The 23,017-nt window shown below is 35.3% G+C and overlaps 1 protein-coding gene across 7 annotated transcripts; it reads left to right on the forward strand.

Moving 5' to 3' along the window:
- The first annotated feature begins 66 nt into the window (after positions 1-66).
- On the forward strand, positions 67-22,539 carry DTWD1 (DTW domain containing 1). 7 transcript variants are annotated; one of them, XM_060005202.1, is made up of 6 exons: positions 67-151; positions 1,176-1,252; positions 4,270-4,588; positions 10,285-10,428; positions 12,385-12,634; positions 19,911-20,218. In XM_060005202.1, exons 3-6 carry the CDS (start codon positions 4,325-4,327, stop codon positions 20,156-20,158), a joined length of 906 nt encoding a protein of 301 aa, XP_059861185.1. In that variant the 5' UTR covers positions 67-151; positions 1,176-1,252; positions 4,270-4,324; the 3' UTR covers positions 20,159-20,218. The 7 variants fall into 7 exon arrangements, with proteins under 7 accessions (XP_059861185.1, XP_059861189.1, XP_059861186.1 ...); XM_060005206.1 differs by having other exon boundaries at positions 68-151; positions 4,356-4,588; XM_060005204.1 differs by adding an exon at positions 21,096-22,539 and having other exon boundaries at positions 92-1,252; positions 19,911-20,017.
- Positions 22,540-23,017: the final 478 nt, after the last annotated feature.

Here is a 23,017-nt window from a genome sequence, read left to right on the forward strand (position 1 = left end):
GCAACGGCCTTAGCAACGGCTGGGCTCCTCCCTCCGGTGTCGCCCGGAAAGCGCTCCGCCGCGCCTGGCGGGACTAGGGCCGGGCGCGCGCAGTGGTCCTGGGCGGAGCGGAAGACGCGTGGAGCCGTGCGAGGACCCGTGGGTTGTGCAGGTGTGAGTCCCACCGAGATCCCTCGTTTGGGTCTCCGCGCCTCTGTGGGGACCAGACGTCTGGCCGGAGCCCGGCAGCTGCGAGAGTGGAGCTCCTTGGCCGGGCCCTGCCGGAGGTCGTGCCGGGTGTCTCTTTGTGAGCGGGGACCTGGTTTCTGCGCGGGCGCTTACGTTAAGATCTTGTGGGCCCTCTGGGAAAAGGGTGTCCAAATTTTCCCTAAAAAAAATTTTTTTTCAGTGTATTCCACCCCAAGAAAAGTCTGTCCAGGCAAAGTTAGTCCCCTAGGAACCCTATTCTTTATTTTTTAGTGTTTGGAGTGGTTTGGGGGCATTGGTTATCAGAGAAGGAGAAACTTAGTACAGACATAGTGTGCCATGCAATGTATTTAAAATATTAAGGTTATGATTACATAATAAGCAAAGAGGCTGTCCCTTATGGCTGAATTATTTGGGGGGAATGTAGGATAAGTCAGGAAGTATATTAACACTGCAAGCTGCCAATTCCACGAAGTTGGATGTTAAATCGCTGCTTGACTCAAAACCACAATATTTTAAGAATTACTTCTGTCGGAGCCCCAATGTACCGTGAAAAACTAAGGCAAGACTGTCTACCACATGTTGGGTGGTGTGTATGGAGGGTGCTGTTAACCTGTATGAAAAAGTTGGTACCTTGGGTTTTTTAACATGGATGTTGGACCTGTACATATGTGACCAGGTTCTTAAAAATAGGGGAAAAAAAATTGAAGTAGGTTTTATCTAGTACTGAATTGGTCCAAAGTACAGAATAGGGGAGTTTTATATAATGTTCCATTGGGAACTGAGTCAACTTGTAGCTAGGAGCCTTTTCCATTTTTATTTTAGAAAAAAAAAAAAAAATCTGCCAGGCTGCTAATTCTGCCATGCTGCAGATGGCCCATAAATGTTTGTCAGATACTTCAGTAGCAGGTGCATAGTGGATACTTCTTTTTCAGAATGGTTTTGATTTAGTTAACAAGTATTTGTTCAATTCCTCATGCTGCCCTAAGACATAGGAACAGGACAGATCCGTAAAGAATTCTGCTGTTGGAGAGCTGACTGCTAGGAGGGATAGTTTCACTAAAAGGTAACTCCAAATTAAAGTACAGTATGTGAAACTAGTAATAAGTGCATGAAAGTAAAGAGGTGTAAGAGATTCTAGATGGCCATGGGCCATCTAGAATGCTGACCTTGAGACTAAAAATAGAGGATTATGTGCAAGGTAGAATTGATACAACTTGATTAAGTTGGGGGATAAAGAGGGTAGAAGGAGAAAAAATTAATTTGTTTTCAACCCAGGTTGCAGAATGATGGGTGAACCATCAAGGTAAAAATATTTGTTAATTTCTTAGGAATAAAGTTTTTTTATGTTTTCTCAGTAACCCCCACCACTTCACTTGTATTTCCCACACATATTTGATGTTAACAAGTATGTTTTGAAAGTTTTGAATCATCATGTTTGCAACAAATGATTTGTACATATTAGAGACAGGCTGTTGATTAGGTCAGGACAGATATCCTGGTCATATGGTTTTAGAGACCTTTGGAGGGAGCCACCCCTAACTTGGAACTGCCTGCCTCTTCTGTGTAGCCACCTCAGCCCTAGGTGGGAGTGTGTAGGCGGGGCACGTCGGGGAGCCATCGGCATTTACCTTTCAGTGTCTGAAGGTATTTGTGTTGTCTGATTTTTGTAGAGGAAGGACATTTTATATAAGGCTTTGCTGATATTCATTTAGTTATATGCGTGGAAGTCCAAGTGAAATATAGGGGGATATTTCTTTTTTTTTTTTTTTTTGCAGTACGCGGGCCTCTCACTGTTGTGGCCTCTCCCGTTGCGGAGCACAGGCTCCGGACGCGCAGGCCCAGCGACCGTGGCTCACGGGCCTAGCCGCTCCGCGGCATGTGGGATCTTCCCGGACCGGGGTACGAACCCGTGTCCCCTGCATCGGCAGGCGGACTCTCAACCACTGCGCCACCAGGGAAGCCCAGGGGGTATTTCTGAGGCATCTCAGGAGGAGTGCACTTTGGGGCTCTAGAAAAGCTCACCAGCAGTATTTCATTGAATGTCAGGCAACCACATTGACTTTCACGACACCCTTGGGGACTGCATACTTCCCCAGTAGGCCTGGTATGGCAGCACATAGCTACTGGAATACCCAGAGAAATGGAGTCAGGTTGAATTAGACCACTCCAATTTCTTTTTTAGGTTGAGCCCCATGACCTGGGTAACTCAAGACTTAGCCTAAAAATGTTTTTAAGAACCTCAGGCAACACCAGAACAAACCCAAACCAAGAGGATTTAGGTACCAATTAACTTCCTAAGTGTAGTGATGAGACCTCTGTTGGCTTGTGAGTGTTGACCCTTTTTTGGCCCACAAAGGATTTGTAGCTCCGATTTCTGGAGACTAATAGGATCTCTTCCCAGTCTTTTAAGGCTGCTCCCGTCCTTAGAATGAATTTTTGATCTTAGGCAAGATTTCTTTACCCAGATTTGTAGATGGACTCTAGAAATCTGCAAACCACCTGAAATTGTGTGCAAAATGTTGTGTCTGTAAGTACATTTTCCTAGAGATAAGGTCGAAGACTGTCACGCAATGTTAAAAGGATATGAGCCTCAAGAAAAGGTGGCAGCTTAATGTCCTGCACTTTCTCAGTCATTGAGGGCATATTGACAAAGTTAAAAGCCATTTTTTAGGTAGATGATTTGGAGTGGAGGTCAGATAATGTTTTCCATTTGTGAGGCAAGAAGAAGGGGTTGGATCATCATTTTCAAATATCACTTTCTCTGAGCAACCCAAAATGTAAACCTGTACCTAATCAGTACACGTCAAAAATATTTATTGTATTTTGGCTTTCCCCTTGGGTAAGTTTGGCAAGTATATTTTACTTTTCCTTCAATGGCTAGCATCTTTTTTCTTTGTACTTCTTTATTTGGGTCTCAAGCTCCCTGGGATTTACAATCTATAAAAAGCTCCTGATGACTAATTAAATTAGTATCACTAACTTCTTGTTAGTAAGTTATGTTGTATGTTATGTTCCACTGGACTCTGTTCACTTTCTGTTTGGGAGAGCACAGAAAGTTTTCTGTTGCAGTCACAGCGTTTCTCCTGTCAGTGTTTGTACTCAAAGTGCCTGGAGTCTCATAGTTAAACACCACAATGCCATAAGGCTTTAGAATATGAGAATCATTTTACAGCTTTGGAATGCATATCAAATCAAATGGGCCCCAGTCTCTTTTCTCCCTCGAAGTATATTGTGCTTACAAAATATTTGAATAACAGTTTTGGCAGCCATCATCCTTCTTTGAAGGAAATATTTAAGTGGGAAAATTACTATTTTACCTCTAGAACTGAAGAATCTGAATGGTATATATTTTTGAAAAGCAGTGTGAATTCTTGGAGTGGGTGAACATTGATATTACTCTGTAAAATTTTAACATTTATAAGATTACACTTTAATCTTTATATATATGCATATATCTTTATATATAGTCATGTATTTCACCTTTTGGGATATTTTACAAGTTATAATTGGTAATGAATGCCTCTTATTTTAATGGATGTTTAGTTATATTTTTATGTGTTTTAATTTATGTTGGAGAAGACTACATCTTTTAGAACATTAAATTTTACTGATTTCACTGGAACCTTGGATTTTCATTAGCGTTCAGACTGAGATCTGATATCACATAATATTAATTGAAATCAGAGCTTACAGGGTTGGATACTCTCCTGGCTGATACTAACATTAAAACATTACATTTCTAATATTAAACAAAATTACTGTTTCTGGGACAAAAATAGTCACTGAAAAATAGATCGTTCATACCTAAACTTTATATTTGAAATAGTTTTTCTAGGCAAGAGCCTTCCTATTTTTATGGAGGGAATAGCTTAAAAGGGTAATTTATTGTTTTGAATATATTGCTTTTTCATTTTGTATTTTAAAGCATACTAATTTAGTGGTTTAAAAAACTTATTAACGTTTGTTAATAAATACTAAAAACAGCACACAGTTGTGAATTAAATTGAGTAATTTATTTTGGTAGAAACAGCGAGTAAAATGTTTTCTGTTTTTTATTTTGCCTCCCACTTTTTTTTTCAGTGCATCTATGATATGTGTTTTAGAAATAAAAGTTAAACTTTGGTCTGAATGAAAAATGTCTCTCAATACACCTATATTTCTCAAAGAAAGGGAAGAAGATAATTCAAAATTTGTGGAAATACAACAGTCACAAACTACATCCATAGCTGCAGAATATCCTCTTCAAAACTTATGCTTAGCATCTCAAGAAGTTCTTCAAAAAGCTCAGCAAAATGGAAGATCAAAATGTCTCAAGTGTGGTGGTTCAAGAATGTTCTACTGCTATACATGTTACGTCCCAGTTGAGAATGTACCTATTGAACAGATACCACGTGTGAAGGTTGGTGAGAACTTTAATTGTTTGGAAGTAGGAAAATAGATTTTAAAAACACGTCTCATATATACCTACTCTAATATAACTGATAAGCTTGATAAATGATATTATTATGAAAATGAATTGTATTAATAGAAAGTTTAATCCTGTAGATTGGTAAACCTATATTTTTTTTCCTCGTCTCTAGAAAAAGAGGCACACATTGCCAAAACACTTGCATCTGAGATGAATGCTCTTGTTTTTAATGAAATCAGTTACTTTTTTAAATTAATGATTATAATTCATTTACTACATAGAAAAAAACATGGTATAAACTTGAATACTACAAGAGACAAGTTTACAGACTACACGAAGGAGCCTCAAGGGCCTTGGACTGCCCTTTGAGAAAACATATCCTGAAGGAACTAGGGTTGATTTTTGCTTAGGCAAAATCATGAGTTCAGCCCCATCCTGTACGTGGAGATGGAGCACATGTCAGTGACCAAAACTAAACAAAACTAAAATTGAAAGACTAAGACCTACTCATTGGGCTGTGTTATAATTGTTGTGATTTAAAGCCAGATTTAAAAAATTGATTTGAGTTGATTGCTTACCTTATACTTGTTGCTTACCAAGACTATTTTTGAGTAGATAAAAGGTCTGTAGACCATCATGTCTACGTAATCAAAAAATTTATTTTGTGTATGTTAACTTGCCTAACAGTGACCCGAACTTTAGGAGCAAATCAAATAGTGTATGAAATTTGACTGCTGCCTGTTAGAACTTTAAAGAGACCAAACCTACACATGGACTCATTAGAACTTGCCAGTATGAAAGTTGTAACTATATTTAAAGATATTTAATGTGGTGATTTTAAGGTTCATTTAAGTTTTCAAGTAAGAAAAATACTTTAACACTCATATTTTGTTACTTGAATTGTAGTTTAGCCTACGTGTCACCTTGGCAAGTCCATGGTCTGCTTAGGGGTCTCAGATCACTCTTATAGGCTATTGGAAAGTTTACTGGCCAAGAATAAGTAAGAATGGAATCCAATCAGCTTCACAGTTACCTCAGAAAAACTGAGAGCCTGAGGACAATAATTCTTTTTAAGTTGCCATTATCTTATAAGAATATTACATTTTGAAGTATAGTTTTGGAGGTATACACAGAATCATTTCATCTATTTATGTCATAGCCACATATAGAAAATATCCCATTAAAAGTTTTATCTTAAGATATATTTTATTCAAAAGGATTGAAGATCAGAATAATAAAAGTTAATAATATATTGGCAGAGCTAATGTTTTCATAGGAATTTAATAATTGAGGATTATTTTTCAAATCAGTGGTCGTCCACTATTTAATCAAAATGACTCAAAACACTATGCCAAGAGTTTGATCAACTCTAAATGGCCTACTGGATGGTGCAGAATTTTCTGAAGTGTTTTATTTTAATTGCCAGAAATAAAATTTTATATGTTAATATAAATACTAAAATACTGTTACTATTAGTAGTAATAAAAACTCTACAAAATTTTATTTCTAATTTCGACTTTATTTTTACAAATTGTTTAGCATTTGCTTTTAGATAGCCTGCTTGGGAAGGGAAGATGACTACATAATGAGTAAGTACCTCCCAAGCTATAAATTTTAGTCTAGGGATTAAATTCATAAATATGTATCTTTTTTTTTAATTCAGATTTCTCCTATTGTTCTCCAAATAACTTTTTTTAAATTTTATTGGAGTATAGTTGATTTACAATGTTGTGTTAGTTTCAGGTGTACAGCAAAGTGGTTCAGTTACACATATACATATAATCATTCTTTTTTTTAACATCTTTATTGGAGTATAATTGCTTTACAATGTTGTGTTAGTTTCTGCTGTGTAACAAAGTGAATCAGCTATATGTATACATATGTACCCATATCCCCTCCCTCTTGCATCTCCCTCTCACCCTCCCTATCCCACCCCTCTAAGTGGTCACAAAGCACTGAGCTGATCTCCCTGTGCGATGCAGCTGCTTCCCACTAGCTATCTATTTTATATCTCCAAATGACTTTTTTTTTTCTTAACATCTTTATTGGGGTATAATTGCTTTACAATGGTGTGTTAGTTTCTGCTTTATAACAAAGTGAATCAGTCATACATAAACATATGTTCCCATATGTCTTCCCTCTTGCGTATCCCTCCCTCCCACCCTCCCTATCCCACCCCTCCAGGCTGTCACAAAGCACAGAGCCAATATCCCTGTGCCATGCGGCTGCTTCCCACTAGCTGTCTACCTTACTACGTTTGTTAGTGTGTATATGTCCATGACTCTCTCTCGCCCTGTCACAGCTCACCCTTCCCCCTCCCCATAACCTCAAGTCCGTTCTCTAGGAGGTCTGCGTCTTTATTCCTGCCTTACCCCTAGGTTCTTCATGACATTTTTTTTTCTTAAATTCCATATATATGTGTTAGCATACGGTATTTGTCTTTTTCTTTCTGACTTACTTCACTCTGTATGACAGACTCTAGGTCTATCCACCCCATTACAAATAGCTCAGTTTCGTTTCTTTTTATGGCTGAGTAATCAAAACTACAATGAGATATCATCTCACACCAGTCAGAATGGCCATCATCAAAAAATCTAGAAACAATAAATGCTCGAGAGGGTGTGGAGAAAAGGGAACACTCTTGCACTGCTGGTGGGAATGTGAATTGGTTTAGCCACTATGGAGAACAGTATGGAGGTTCCTTAAAAAACTACAAATAGAACTACCATATGACCCAGCAATCCCACTACTGGGCATATACCCTGAGAAAACCAAAATTCAAAAAGAGTCATGTACCAAAATGTTCATTGCAGCTCTATTTACAATAGCCCGGAGATGGAAACAACCTAAGTGCCCATCATCGGATGAATGGATAAAGAAGATGTGGCACATATATACAATATGTATCTTTTTAATGCAGAGTATAATTTTTTAAATGTCGTGACAAATGCATAAGCAAAGGTAAAAGGTGCTCTTGGTTTTTTTTAAAAAAAAGGAGAAAAAAATCATGAGATAAAAGAAAGTTTCAGCTCTATTAGAGTCCTAGAATTGAAAAGACTCTCTTTGGGAAAGTTGATAATCACATGGAAAAAGGCTTAGGTTTTTCTGCTAATGGCATTTTGATAAATTTGGGCAGAAAGATTTGTGGTAAATCTCTTATAGAAAACATAGATGTTAGAGAACAGATTGATCTTCTTTAAATGTTTGAAAACAGAACATTTCTACTTGAACTCAGTCCGGTCAACTCTAGTGGTATTACTCTGCACCCTGTCATTATTTAAGATGTATCTTCCCTTAAAATGTACAAACTAGAGCACAAACATATATTTACCTATTTTCATGATTTGACCCGTGTCTGGGCTTTTGTTTCATAGTATAATTCTCAGGCTTACTCAGGGGGAACTAAATATACCTGGACTGGCGCCCAGGAATACTTTTTGGGCACAAATTTGGCATAATTGTTTTATACTTGTAGATGTTAGTCCATAATAGCTAGGTTCATGATTTGTGAAATACATTAATAACATTCAGTCCTGGTTTTTTTTGCGGTACTTGGGCCTCTCACTGCTGTGGCCTCTCCCATTGCGGAGCACAGGCTCCGGACGCGCAGGCTCAGCGGCCATGGCTCACAGGCCCAGCCGCTCTGCGGCATGTGGGATCCTCCCGGACCGGGGCACGAACCCGTGACCCCTGCATTGGCAGGCGGACTCTCAACCACTGCGCCACCAGGGAATCCCCCAGTCCTGCATTTTTGATTTAAATGATATCCTTCAGAGATAGCCAGCTGATCAGAAATGTTGGTGATTACCTTTGGAATTTTCAGCTCTACTCATCGGCCGTATTAGAAAGTCAATTTCATTAGTATTAGAATACTTTGTCATGACCTGCTTTCTTTTTCTTCTTTCCTCTTTCCTACCTTACCTGGGCTAAGATAATGCTGAGCTGGTACTGAGAGACCCCGGGGAAAGGGAATGTAGTATCAGCTGGGACTGAGCGTCATGAGGAAAGTCTGATGTAGAGTTCAGCCAGAGGTAGACTGATGTAAAATCGTTTGTGAACTGCCTACTTAAATGGCAAATATTCTATAACTAGAAGTTGGTTTGATGATTTGAAGCAATTGGCTCCAACTTATAAATGATCACTAGGCCTGAGTGGGAGGGTAGGAGACATGGGGTTTGAAACCCTAGATTGAAAACTATTTGGGATATTTATGACCCTTCTAGGGTATATACTGTCCTCTTTCCATATAATTATCCTGAAAGATAAACTATGTACGGTTGGGATCATCTAGTAGCATACAGCAACTGCCCCTTTAAAAAACAGTTCTGGAGTTAATGATACACACAGCATGGGTGAATCTCACAATAATTATTCTAAGTGAAAGAAATCAGATGAAAAGAGTACATATTTTATGATTTCATTTATACAAAATTCTAGAAAATACAAACTAACTTATAGTGGTAGCAGATCAATGGTTGTCTAAGGATTGTGGGTGGTAGTTGATGGGGAAAAGGGGAAGGAGGGAGGCACAGGAAGACTTTTGGGGGTGATGGATTTGTTCATTATCTTCATTGTGGTGATGAGTGCAAAGGTGTAACATGTTAAAACTCATTATATTGTACACTTTAAATATATTTATTGTATCAATTTTATCTCTTTAATAAAGCTGTTTTAAAAAACAAGAAAAATAGTTTTGTAACTATTTTGTAACCAGGGTAAAATAGCTATGTGCCCCAGGGTAAATGCCTAGATTCTTGCCTTTTAGTGTGGGATGGGAGCTGGAAGAGTGCTTATCATAACAAGTCATTTGAACTCTACAGCGAAGAATCCATCTCAGAGACTTTCATATATATAATGGGGGAGATATGACTTGTCTTTTATTTTCATAATCATGGCTGAATGCAGGACTTGTACAAGCATTATACAGAAAACTAAACCAAACAAGTCAGTGAAATAATAGAAAAATCTAACTCAAGAAATTTGCAGATAATATTATTTTTGCGTAGAGACAGGACATAGTTCATAGTAATTAAATAATGAAACCTTAAGGAAAATAGGCAAAATGATTTTGAAGAGAGTTATTTCTTATATAAAGAGTGTACCTCCTAGAACCATTCTGTTACTGTTTTTTCCAGTTAATAATTAATTTCACTTGTGCTGTTAATTAGGCTGAGAATCATGATGTTAAAATAAAAGATAATACCTTTGACCTCAGAAGATGTTTAAGGAACAAAATTTTAGCTTGAGTTTTAGATCTAAAGCTTTTGCCCAAACTTATGTTTCCTTTTAATATATTGTAAAATTAATAGACCTAAAAGTTTATAGGAATTATAAAAAATGTCCTTGGCACAGATATTGAAATGCAAAGAATATGACTCAGTGCCAATGTGATTTAAATGAAAGTGACATTGGAACATTGCTATAAGAGAAGATTCTATGTTAAATGAGTTGAAAATAGTTGTTCTAGTACATGATTAACAATATTGAGGAATAAATTTGTGTTTCCTTTATGACTGTTACCATTCTTAGTATTTGTTCTAGAAAAGTATGACTTTTCAATCCATAATTGTATTTATAGGATCTTAGTGTGAACTTGCTATTTAAGCTTTAAAGACCATTTTTGTTAATGTAAAAATTAGAATTTTTATATTTGTTTTGTTCATTTGTCTTTTTTCTTTAAATTTTAGCTTCCATTGAAGATTGACATCATTAAACATCCAAATGAAACAGACGGCAAAAGCACTGCTATACATGCAAAACTCTTAGCACCTGAATTTGTGAATATTTATACATATCCTTGTATTCCAGAATATGAAGAAAAGGACCATGAAGTAGGCAGCTTATCTTTTTTTTTTACACCTTCTCACGTTGAATCAAAAAATGAATTTTAAACCCCATTGCCTTTCTGAACTTACTTGAACATAATTTAATATTTTGTTCAGTGATCTAGGGTTAAATCTTATATAGTACTAAACAACGCACAGTTTACTTCACCATTGTCTTCAAAGATCAAATGATCCTAGATGTTGAGCTTTTTTGAGTCTGTCTTTCTACTTTTTATTGTTTGCATTATTTCTTCAGGTTTTTACTCTTTGCCAGTACTACTAGGCCTGCTTTTACTTTTCTCCCGTCTCCATTCTCCTGCCTATACTACACATAGATAGTCTAATTTGATACAAACTGAGAAACCAGATTACAAATGTTGTTGGAATTTCTCCAGAAGAAGAGACAGACTAAGGTAGAAGGATTTTTAGAAATTCTCTCTAAATTAAGAGCATTAGTACATGGCCTTTGTAATATTTCTTTTGGCTACTCAGAGGCCTTCCTTACTCATTTCTAGATTCTTAATTGGTTTTCACATAGTTGAAATGGTCACGTTAGTGACAGCTGGTCTTGTTGAAAAGTGATGTTGCAATAGATCTCAAAAAACTAGGGCTTGAATACTTCTGAAAGAAGCACATAAACCCTTTTAGGTCTCTTGGGGGAACATTTGTTGGTATGGTTAATTTAGAAGCAAAATTAAAAATACATTCATTTGTTCAAGGAAGAACTTGGTAAGTTTTTCCTTTCCTATCAATATATTTATATTTTTTGGTTGAGTTTATAGAAAGTTGTGTTTGTAAATAATATATGAGTTTCGGATCTAGGAATATATTTGTACTTCGTTCTCTGGTCAGCTAGGTTATCATCTATGTCAATTAAATAGAACACAGTGCTAGGTAATATAAAAAGATGTGACATGATTATAGTCCAAGAAAACTAAAAAGCCCTGGACTTTGCTTATTGGGTATGGGGGATATGTAGGCATGCATCGTGAATGTCTGAAAAACTTTTATAATGTCGAAGTTTATAAATTCAAGATTTTAAAGTTTATTTTAATATTTATTTTTTCATATTAAAAATGATACATTTTCATTCGAGAAAACTTGGGAAATAGAGAAACGTATGGAGGATAACATCTGTGATTCTATCAACATTTGTTTATTTAACAGATATTTACTGGGTGCCTGCTTTGTGGCAGGAGTTTTTATACTTTGGATATACAGTACAGTATATAAGTTCTCAGTAAAAACATACTGAAAGAAAGGAGGTGCCATAATTTACTGAATTATTCCTTGAAAGTTAGATTTCTTTAGTTTTAGTTTTTCACTGTAATAAGTATACTTTAACAAATATTCTGGGTATTGTGAGTATGGCGTGTGTTTAGAATTATTTTATTAAGATAAATTCCCATATGTGAAATTATTTGACCAAAGGGTATGAACATTTCTAAGACTCTTGACTTAAATTGCCAAATTGCTTTCACGAAGAGTTATACTATTTAAACCTGATGTCAGTAATGGCTGTAAAGGCCTATTACACCATTTCCTCACCAGCATTGGCTGTATCATTTGTTTTATCGTTGCTTATTATAGGTGAAAATGGTATTTAATTATTGAGCACTTTTCAATGGTTCTTTTACAAAGTACCCCATACTTTGCCTTTTATCTTATGAAATATTATAGACTTTAGTTTTTTGATTTAAGGTACAATTAACTGAGCTTCTCTCAATAGGTGAATAACTTATTTTGAAGTACAAAAATAATTCTAGGTAGTGTATTATGATTATAAATTACTAGGGAAGAGCCAAAAACTTTACCATATATATTAAAGAGGCACATATAATAGAACCTAATGCTTGTTTTTCAGATACTCAATGTATTTTTTCCTCTTAAAGTTTTAAGTCAGAGTTTATTAATTTTGAAGATCATAATAGCACACTACTAACTTAAGCTTCTTTGCTTTAGGTTGCACTTGTTTTTCCTGGACCTAACTCTGTTTCAGTAAAAGAAATTTCTTTTCATCTCCAAGAAAAGATTCAAAATAATGTTGGAGGCAAAAATGATGACCTTGACAAGCCATTCATTAAACGCAAGAAAACTGAAGAACAGGATTTGAATGACAGCAAGTACAAAGACACAACACTGAAAAAAATTGTATTCATAGATAGCACCTGGAACCAAACAAACAAAATATTCACTGATGAGAGACTGCAAGGTAAGAAAAAAAATGTTGCATGTTTTTGATTGTTCTGTCCCCCAACTTTCATTTCAAAGAACTTCAAACCTACAGATTTATTGCAAGAAGAGTTGCATTGAATACACATACATTTTGCCACAGTTGCTTTATTTTTCCTTCTCTATTATATGTATGTTTGTGCACTTAGATATCATATACGTTTTTGGTTGAACCATTTGAAAGTAAGTTGCAGGCTTTGCAATACATCACCCTTAAATACCTAAGTGTACAACTTTTAAGAATAATTGCATAATCACTATACCGTTATCACTCTAAGAAAATTAAGAAAAGTTCTGTGATATCTCATATGCAGTCCGTATTCATATTTCCCTAATTAACCCCAAAATATCTGTTGTAGCTCTTTTCCTCTGATGCAGCATGTAAACTCAAATTGCATTTGGTTATTATGTCTCTTTAGTCTCTTTTAATGTAGAACAGTCCCCTGTTTTTGTTTTTCATGACTTAGACTTGTGTGAAGAGGATAGGTCAATTGTCTGAATGTTTCAATATTAGATTCAGTTTAAATATTTTTGCAAGGATACTTCAGATAAGGATAAATACAGGGTTGTCCATGACAATTCCAGTTTATATCTATTGTTTTGATATAATTATTAATAGCATCCCCTTTCACTCTCAGAAATGAAGCTGTTTGGCTGATTAATTATATGGTTAACCTATTCAGAGCTCAGGTTGTATACATCAGATCAGGAGGATATAATGTAAGTTGTTCCATTACTGCTGATAACTTTAATTCCTTGATTAAAGTGGTGATTGCCAAATTTCTCCATTATAAAGGTTATTTTCTTCATTGAAATTAGTAGTAATCTGTGGGGTGATGCTTTAAGACGGTGAACTATTCCCAACTGCTTTTTACTGAGTGGTTTTAGTATTTATTGATGACTGTTGCCTAAATCAGTAATTACATTAAGGATTACAAAATGATGAAATTTTAATATTATTATTTCTTCTACATTTGTTAGCTGGCATTCTTATGTAAAGAAGAGCTTTTCTTTTTTCCCTCTTCCTTTTTTCTCTTTTTGAGATCACTGTGGTCTTATGGATTTCCTTTTAGTTCAGTGTATTATAATGTATCATGATTGTATTCTTTTTGATGTCCAAATTGTCTAAAATTTTGCTATTGGGAGCCCTTCAAGTCCTTTGTGGCACGGCCTAATTAGTCTTTCTGTTACAACAGGATATCCCAAGTTCACTTGTACATTTTTTCCTGCCCCAGACCTAGAATTAATTACTTGAAGGAGCTGTGGTTCTTTTAGTGGGGAATGGTATTAGAAACCAAGATCTGGTAAATTTATTACTGCTTGGATGTCATTGCTTCAGTGGACAGAGCCAAAAGAAATAAATAGATATATATTATGAGTTCACATGGATAATTCCAATTCAGATTTAACATTACTTTCTTTGTTTTATGTTTGTATGTTTTTCTCTTAGAGTGAAAAGCTTAGTGTCTAATAATAATGGTTTAAAAAAGTTGCTTTACTTGCCCAATAACACAACTAGTAATATGAAGAATGTTACTTGTCTTGTTCCCTTGCACCTTACTCAGTTCTTCAGTCTTTCTCAGTAGTTTCTCTAAAAACTTTAGGTTTATTTCTAGCTCTTTGATGGCTTTATTTGTGTACCATGTATGATTAGAAAACAAAAGAGCTACCCAGTTGGTATTAGGCAGTTTCCAAAACAGTTACAAACTGGGAGAGCTTCTCCCAGGCAATTGTTAAAAATATCCATCCTCTAGAAAAGAAAGTTTATGACACTTTTTGGAATCCTGTGATAATTAGTCCCAAGCTAAAGTGAGCGACAATGCTAGATTTACCTAACTTTATTTATATCCTTTATATCTCTTGAAAACAGCATACATGTTAGAAAGATTGCTTTGTCATTCTAATTCTGTGTGCTTGGGTGTATGTGTGTATGACAGATAGGCAGAGAGATAGAGACAAAGAAGTGTGTGTGTGTGTGTGTGTGTGTGTGTGTGTGTGTGTGTGTGTGTATGAGACAGAGACAGAGAAAGATGACGGAGCATAAGATTTGCAGTGTTGTTGCTAATGTTTAATAGATGAAACCCTAAAGTCCCGCTCTTTGGAGTACTGCCTGCCACGTTACTTTGGATGGTTACAGCAGCAAGTTACTCCTCAGTTTGAAGATTTTCCTGAGCCTTTTCTTTAAATTACTTTATATGGTAATTGAAAAGGTCAAGTGAAGAACATAAGTGATAACACTTGAAAAAATTGTAAAAGGAACTATTGAGGTACAATTCAAATGTTTTCAGCCGTTGTGCTTAAGGCTTCAAATCACATTTGTACAAAAAATTTCTGTTTCTCAGATCACATAGAAAGTATCATATATTTCAATTCTGTGCTACATCAGAATTTTAAAAGGGATTTCTTAAACCCTTCAAAATCATGAAGTAAATGGATTTCTAGAGTCAGTCTTCTCTGCGTGCCCTATTTCACCCCCTGCCTCTTCTGGCTCCTCATTGCACCACAAGAAATATTTAGGGCTTGGCATATTTATAATCTCTACATATGTGAAATACCAGTTTCCAGATAAGCCAAGTTACTTCCACAAGAAACAGCCGTTTTTTGTTATAAATCATTGCCATTAGGTTTTAAAACGGTTTATCATTTGATAGGATTAAACTGAACAAACCAACTCTAAACCTCAGTTTAAACCCCCAAATGTAGTGTATTGGAATGTTTGTTTCTGTTATCTTATTATGAATGTTGAGATTAAGAATCCCCTTAACAATGTAACATACTGTTTTGCCAGACTTTACAGACAGAGAGCTGTAGATGTTTTACTGCTGTCAAAATAAAACATTTGAAGTTTGAGTGCCTAATTTAATCATAAAATGTAAGCCCTCAAGTGAAAAATGGCATAACATCCTTGAAGGTCCACCACAGAAAGGCTTGGGGGAATGCAGTGGGGAAGGATGGCTTCTTTTTGTTGGAGAAGGACTCAAAATTGTTAAAACTAGCATTCATCACTTCAATAAGCGGTGCTGGGAAAACTGGAGAGCTACATGAAAAAGAATGAAATTAGAACATCCTCTAACATCGTATACAAAAATAAACTCAAAATGGATTAAAGACTTAGATGTAAGACCAGATACTTTAATAAAGGAAAACATAGGCAGAACACTCTTTGACATAAATCAGAGCAATATTTTTTTGGATCCATCTCCTAAAGCAAAGGAAATAAAAGCAAAAATAAATAAATGGGACCTAATTAAACTTATAAGGTTTTGTACAACAGAGGACACCATCAACAAAATGAAAAGACAACCTATTGAATGGAAGAAAATATTTGCAAATGATATGCCTGATAAGAGAGTGATATCCAACATATATAAACAGCTCATCACATCAAAAAGCAAATAATCTGATTAAAAAATGGACAGAAGAACTGAATAGACATTTTTCCAAGGAGGGAATACAGATGGCCAACAGACACATGAAGTGATGCTAATCATTAGGGAAATACAAATCAAAACCACAATGAGATATCACCTCACACCTGTCAGAATGGCTATCATCAAAAAGAACACAAGTAACAAATGTTGGTGAAGTTGTGGAGAAAAGGGAACTCTCGTGCACTGCTAGTGGGAATGTAAATTGGTGCAGCCACTATGGAAAACAGTGGAGGTTTCTCAAAAAACTAAAAATTGAACTACCATATTATCCAGCAATTCCACTCCTGGATATATATTTTTAAAAAACTAAAAACACTAATTGAAAGACATATGCACCCCAGTGTTCATAGCAGCATTATTTACAATTGCCAAGTTATGGAAGCAACCCAAGTGTCCATCAACAGATGAATGGATAAAGAATACATGGCATGTATGTATGTATGTGTGTGTGTATATATATATATATATATATATATATATATATATATATACACACACACATAAACACATACGAACATACACACAGAATAGAATACTACTCAGCCATAAAAAAGAATGAAATTTTGCTATTTGCAGCAACATGGATGGACTTGGAGGGCATTATGCTAAGGGAAATAAGGCAGACAGGGAAAGACATGCTGTATGATATCACTTATATGCGGAATCTAAAAAATACAACAAACTAGTGAATATAACAAAAGAGAAGCAAACTCACAGAGAGAACAAACCGATGGTTACCAGTGGGGAGAGGGAAGGGGGGGAGGGGCAATAGAGGGGTAGGGGAGTAAGAGATACAAACTATTAAGTATAAAATAAGCTACAAGGATATATTGTAAAACACAGGAAATATAGCCAATATTTTATAATAACTATAAATGGAGTATAACCTTTAAAAATGGTGAATCACAGTATTAGAAATTTGTAACATACAATATCATACGGCATACTTCAATTAAAGAAGATTTGCTCTTTTTAGATTAAATTATTATTTAGTTTTGCTTTTTTTGACCTGTATGTGGTTTTCAGGACTCACATTGTAAACTTACCATTTTGTTTCTAAATTTGTAGCTAGAGTTTATTCATTTTCACTGCTGTGTAATATCTGATTGTGTGAATATACTACAGTTTACTCTGTCTCCTGTTGGTGACACAATTGAATTATTTCTAGTTTTTGCTGTTACACACAGTGCTACTATGAACATTCTTGCACATGTGCAAGCTTCCTCTAGGAAACGAACCTAGAAGCGGAATAGCTCTGTTGTTACATATAAGAATGTTCAGTTTTCCGAGATAATGCCACCTGTTTTCCAAAGTGTGGGTATACAAATTTATACTCCCATAATTAATGTGTAAGAGTTCCCATCGATCATAATCCCTCCTACCATTGTCTTGCCAAATGTTTGATTTTTGCCAATAGAGTGGGTATAAAGTGGTATCTCATTGTATTGATAATGTGCCTTTCTCTAATTACCAATTGGACTGAGCATCATTTTGTTTGCTTATTTGGCCATACACATGTCCTGTTCTATGAACTATCTATGTCCATCTTTATAGTGTTTCGTTTTTCTTATTTATTTGTATAAATTCTTTATATATTCTAGAATATAGATAATAATGTTTGAAATATCTTCTTGCAGTTTGTGGCTCCTCTTTTAAATTTCTTTATCTTTTGAGGAGCTGAAATTCTTAGTGTAGAATTTATCCATCTTTCATGTTTACCACTTTTGTGTCTTTTAAAAATCCTCTCTACCCCAAGATATTTCTAATAATTTGTTCATAGATGTAAAAAAATATTTTCTGTGTATGTCAGAGGTGTTTCTTCCTTTTCAGTTCTTGTGCATCTAATTAATTTATTATTTTTGTATTGCTGTGTTAACTAAGACCTCCAGTGCAGTATTGAATGGAAGGCTTGTGGAGGTCATCCCTGTTGTATTTCAGTCTGATAATCATTGTCTTTTAAATGGCAGGTTTAATCAGTTTGTATTTGCTGTGAGTATTGATTTATTTGGACCTATTTCTATCATCTTAATTTTATTTTTATTTATCTTGCTCTTTACTACTTTTTTCTTTTCCTGGCTTTTCTTTTTATTTTTCATATTCCATTTTTTAATGTTCCTATTTTGGTTCTTTTAGGGAATTGTACTATGCACATGTAACTTAAAAAAATTCAAAGTCAAACAATATTTTTACCTCTCCTTTTGAACACTGTAAGACCTTAATACACTTAAGCTTGATTCATCCCCCTGCTAGTTATTGTTATTTTCTTCATTATTTTTTGTTCTGTCTTCTATTTTCAGGCCACAAATTAGATATTATTATTGTTTTTCTTTAATACTGGCATCATTTCTTTGGATTTGCATAGACGTTTACCATTTTCTTTGCTCACCATTCTTATAACTCAGACTGTTTTTTCTGAAATACATCTAGAAATTCATTCCATTGGATCTCCAGTTGGTATATGTTTATTGGCATATTTTTGTTTGTCTATTAATATTTTTCACTCTTGTTCTTGATATATAGTTCTGCTGGGTAGGTAATTTTAGGTTGCCAGTTATTTCCTCTTGGCACTTTGAAGATTTTATTCCAGAGTCTTCAATATTTTATTGTTCCTAATAAAAAGTCTCCTGTCATTTTGATTACCTTTCTTTTGTATATGATCTATCTGTTCTCAATGGCTACTTTAAAAATATTCTCTTTAGTCTTGCTCTTTTGCAGTTACACTACTATAAGGAGGATCTCTGCACTGATTTCTTTGTATTTATCCTCCTTGAGATACATTATGTCATGTATCTGTGACTTTGCATTTTTTAAAATAGTTTCTGAAACAGTCATAGGCATTATCTCTTTAAATGCTATCTCTCATCCATTCTCTTTGCTGTCTCCCACAGAACTCCTATTAGATATATATTTGATCCTTCATATCTCTTAATATCTTGATATGTTTTTATATTATTTATTTCTTGTCATTCTCTGCCACATTTCTTAGGTAGCTGTTAAGTTAAAGTGAGGCGTGATAGTAGGAGATCATTGATGACTCAGAGGTTCCTAGTCTGGGTCAGTGGGCCAATTTTGGTATTACCTTCTTCACTTTTATTTCTCACTTTAAAATAAAATACGATTTTTAGAAAGTATTTGCAAACTAAATATAATGTGAGTCTGAGTATTGGTCTAAGGTACTAAAAGCATTCTGGGTTTGTATGTTGACATGTGAGTTGTAAGAGATGAGAGTACTATTGTATGATTTCATGAGTCATTTCCTCTTTAAATATGCAGGAGCAAGGCATTAGCTGACTGCGTTATTGAGTCTCTGAAACACAGATGTGACAGCTAATTAAACAGCTCTAGGTACTCTGTTCATGAACATAATAGCCAAAAAGTGATAATCCAGAAGTAGTTTTAACAGTATTAAGGACCACTAACCTGCCTACCTGGTCTCAGTGAATTTCAGAACAATATTTTAAATGTCAGTTTATCAAGGAAATGAAACTCTTCTGAAAATTGATGAATTTAGTCCTGTCACAGATTAAAGTCAAAAAAGACACTGGCAAGTAGAAGACAGAAAGAGATGAACATCTTAAATGTTAACTACTTTTAACCAATTTGCTACAGGTCCAAGACTTATACATAACTGTCATGGGTAAGATTTCATCCTGTGTTTTATATTGCTTCCGTATATACCTTAATACATTTGAGAAAATATCCTATTTGGAATTGGGATTGAAGGAATTTAAAGAAAATCCTTAAAGTAATTAAGGGAAATTATTATTGTACCACACCCTGTGGTTAACAGGAAATATTTATACTTCTCTTATTTGTTTTTGGCAGGGTTGCTACAAGTTGAGTTGAAAACAAGAAAAACTTGCTTTTGGCGCCATCAAAAAGGAAAGCCAGATACCTTCCTTTCCACAATTGAAGCCATTTACTACTTTCTGGTAGATTATCATACTGATATTTTAAAAGAGAAATACAAAGGACAATATGATAATCTTTTATTTTTCTACTCTTTTATGCACCAGTTGGTAAAGAATGCCAAATGCCCTGGAGACAAGGAAACAAGGAAACTTACCCATTAGTTTTTAGGAAGTCATTTAATGTAATTTTATTTTGCTAAAATCAATAAAATTATAACTGTGCTTTGTTTATTCCTAGGAAATATTTCTGTATAATGTCTGTAAGACCATTTGAAAAAATAAGGTTTTATTTATTTTACTTCATATTTTTTAAAATGAAGTTATTTCTAAGGGAGTTTTCAGAGATAGTGTTGGCTGAAAAATTCAACTTGGCATATCTCAATTTTATTACCATATTTTAATATAATAATGTGTTGTATTTATATATATATGTAATTAGATATAATTAGATATTTGTTTAGAGATCTTCATATCTTTCCACCTGTACTCACAGAGTCTCCTCAAGTAATTTGTTTAAGGTTAATGGCAAACATGGGCAGAACTAGAATTGTAGCTCCAGTCGCATAGGGCTATTTCTTCTTAAGTCCACCCTGTCTGTGGTGGACATTTGTTGCTTTTTTCATCTGCCTGGCATCTTTTTTAGGGAGAAATTGCTAGCAATCATGTCCTATTATAGGGATGGACGTATGACCCGGTTTAGCAAGCAAAGTGCCTAGTGATTGATCCAGGGATGAGCACATGTCCCAACATCCTTCTTGATAAGTGATATGGTTGCTCTAGGAGATAGGGTTTCTTTTTCAAAAAGCAGTGGTTAAAAGCACAGACTCTAGAGCTAGACTATCTAAATCTAAGTCTCAGCTTTCTTTTTTCACCTACCAGTCATTTGTCAGTTTCTTCATTTCTGAAGAGATGGTAATACAGTAGCTATTTTAGGATTATGGTGAGGTTTAACTGAATTAATGTATCTAAGGGGCTTTCAACAGCAGCTGGCATATACTTAAGTGCTATAAATGTGTTTACTCTTTTTATTATTTTATGAAATTGTGAAATAAGCATGATGTATATAATCCTAGAGCTACTGGTGACATCTCTGCTGCAGGTGGCAAGAACTTGCCTTAGAATGAAGCCAGCAAAAGAAAGCAGAGTGGAGAGATAAAAAGACTGAGTCCTGAGGACATCATTTAATCATCTAATCTAGCTGCTTGTGAATGGAACCCTACTGTGCTGAATAGCTTCTGTTTGCCCTCTGGATCCACCCTCCACTCTTTCCCATTCTGCTCTCTGCTCTGTGAGGTAGGTCCCCTTGACCACTGGCTTTTGCTTGGGATCAGCAAATGGAAGCACTGCAGGAGATTGAAGGTTGAAAGGAAAATGAAATTATTTATTTCCCTTGCTCCTTTCCTGGCAGGTCACCATGGGTTGGGTGTGTCCTTCTACTGAAGGTCATCCTATCAGGCATCCCTTTCCCAGCAGTTATTCCAGTTAACTTCAGGCCCATGCTCCCTCCATTTACCCCTTTTCACTTATATCGTGATGAGTCCAGGGTATTAATAGCCCCAGAGTAGGTCATTATACCTTGCTGGTTTTCCTAAACCCTGCCTATACCTTTGTAAATAGTAATTTTATTATATTTTTCTCAAATGTCCTCATTTGAAGTTGCCCTCTTTCTGGGACACTGACTGTTAAATTTCACCCATGTGGGTGCTAGAAATAACAGTACATTTCCCAAAGTATACTCAGTGGGACACGTGGTTTTATGAATAAATGAGTAATTGGTAAAATTTGTTTGCTGCACCTTATATTCCCCTGTTAGAGATTCAAAAGGCACAAGATGAAAGTGCTGAAAAGTCCTGAAATAAACATTTTGAACTTTATTTAAGTTAGTATTTCTTAAACTTATTTGAATAAGTAATGTCTGCTAATATACTATGGAAATAGAACATTTGAAACATTGTACTTTAGAGCAGTCCCTGATTAATATATATGTGGCAGTTGAGGCCTAAAGAGATTAAGTAACTTGCCTATAAGGTCACACAACTCATTAGTGATAGAACCTTATCTAGAATCTAGGACTTCTGATTTGGTTCAGTGAGGTCACCATTATATTATGCTTTTCATTAAAAGGAATATGGATTATATAAGGTTTGAATATTATTAGTCCCATACTCTTAGCCAGATAAACTAGCTGACTTGCCTATTAGTTAATAGGCAATAACTGGCTAGCAGTTATTTTTCAAGAATGGAATTAAAATGGATTTCTTCATGTTTAGAACTTGACCTTGGGAACAGAAGAAGGCCTGAATTGATTTAAGCAGGGCCAAAGTTGGATTCCTCTGGGCTAAATTTGAACTTTCCTGAGCCAAAATCTATTGCCATTTAACTGGCTCTCCAAACCAACAAAATATAATTGTTAAAAGGGAGAGGGGGGATAAAAGAACTCATTTGCCCCTATCTTACAGCTGTCTTAAGAAAGATAACCCATATACTCCATAAGAGCCTAATTTATAACTAAGGCCAGAAAAATCTTAAGTTTTTCCCCCCAAGTAATAATAATACCTGTTTGAACAATGAATTGTCTGTACTTGTCTTGTTTTTCTTTGGTATGAAAGACTGTAAAAATGACACTAGTTTTTTACTCCTCCCTGTATTCTTTTTTTCATGCTCCTTTGAAGTACATTCTCAAGTACTTTCTGGGCCATATGTATTTCCAAACATCTGGTGTATTGCTACTTACTCTTGTGCTACTGCTGTCACCATAAACACATACATGTCTGGGTTAGCCTCCTTGAGGGTGAGACATGCATGAAGCAGAGCCAGGTTACCCTGGTCACCCTAGCTGAATCCTGTCTTCGATTGGCTGATAGCCAGTCAAGCCCCATGTATGTGAACCATCTCAGCCAAGATCAGCAGAACCACCTAACTGACACCTATCTGATTCCAGATTTGTGAGCAAGGGAAGTCCATTGTTATGCTTCTGAAGCCTTATAGCTATTATTATACAGCATTATTGTGCCCATATAT

The sequence above is a fragment of the Delphinus delphis genome, chromosome 2 (assembly GCF_949987515.2).
Source record: "Delphinus delphis chromosome 2, mDelDel1.2, whole genome shotgun sequence".
NCBI classification, from domain to species: Eukaryota; Metazoa; Chordata; class Mammalia; order Artiodactyla; family Delphinidae; genus Delphinus; species Delphinus delphis.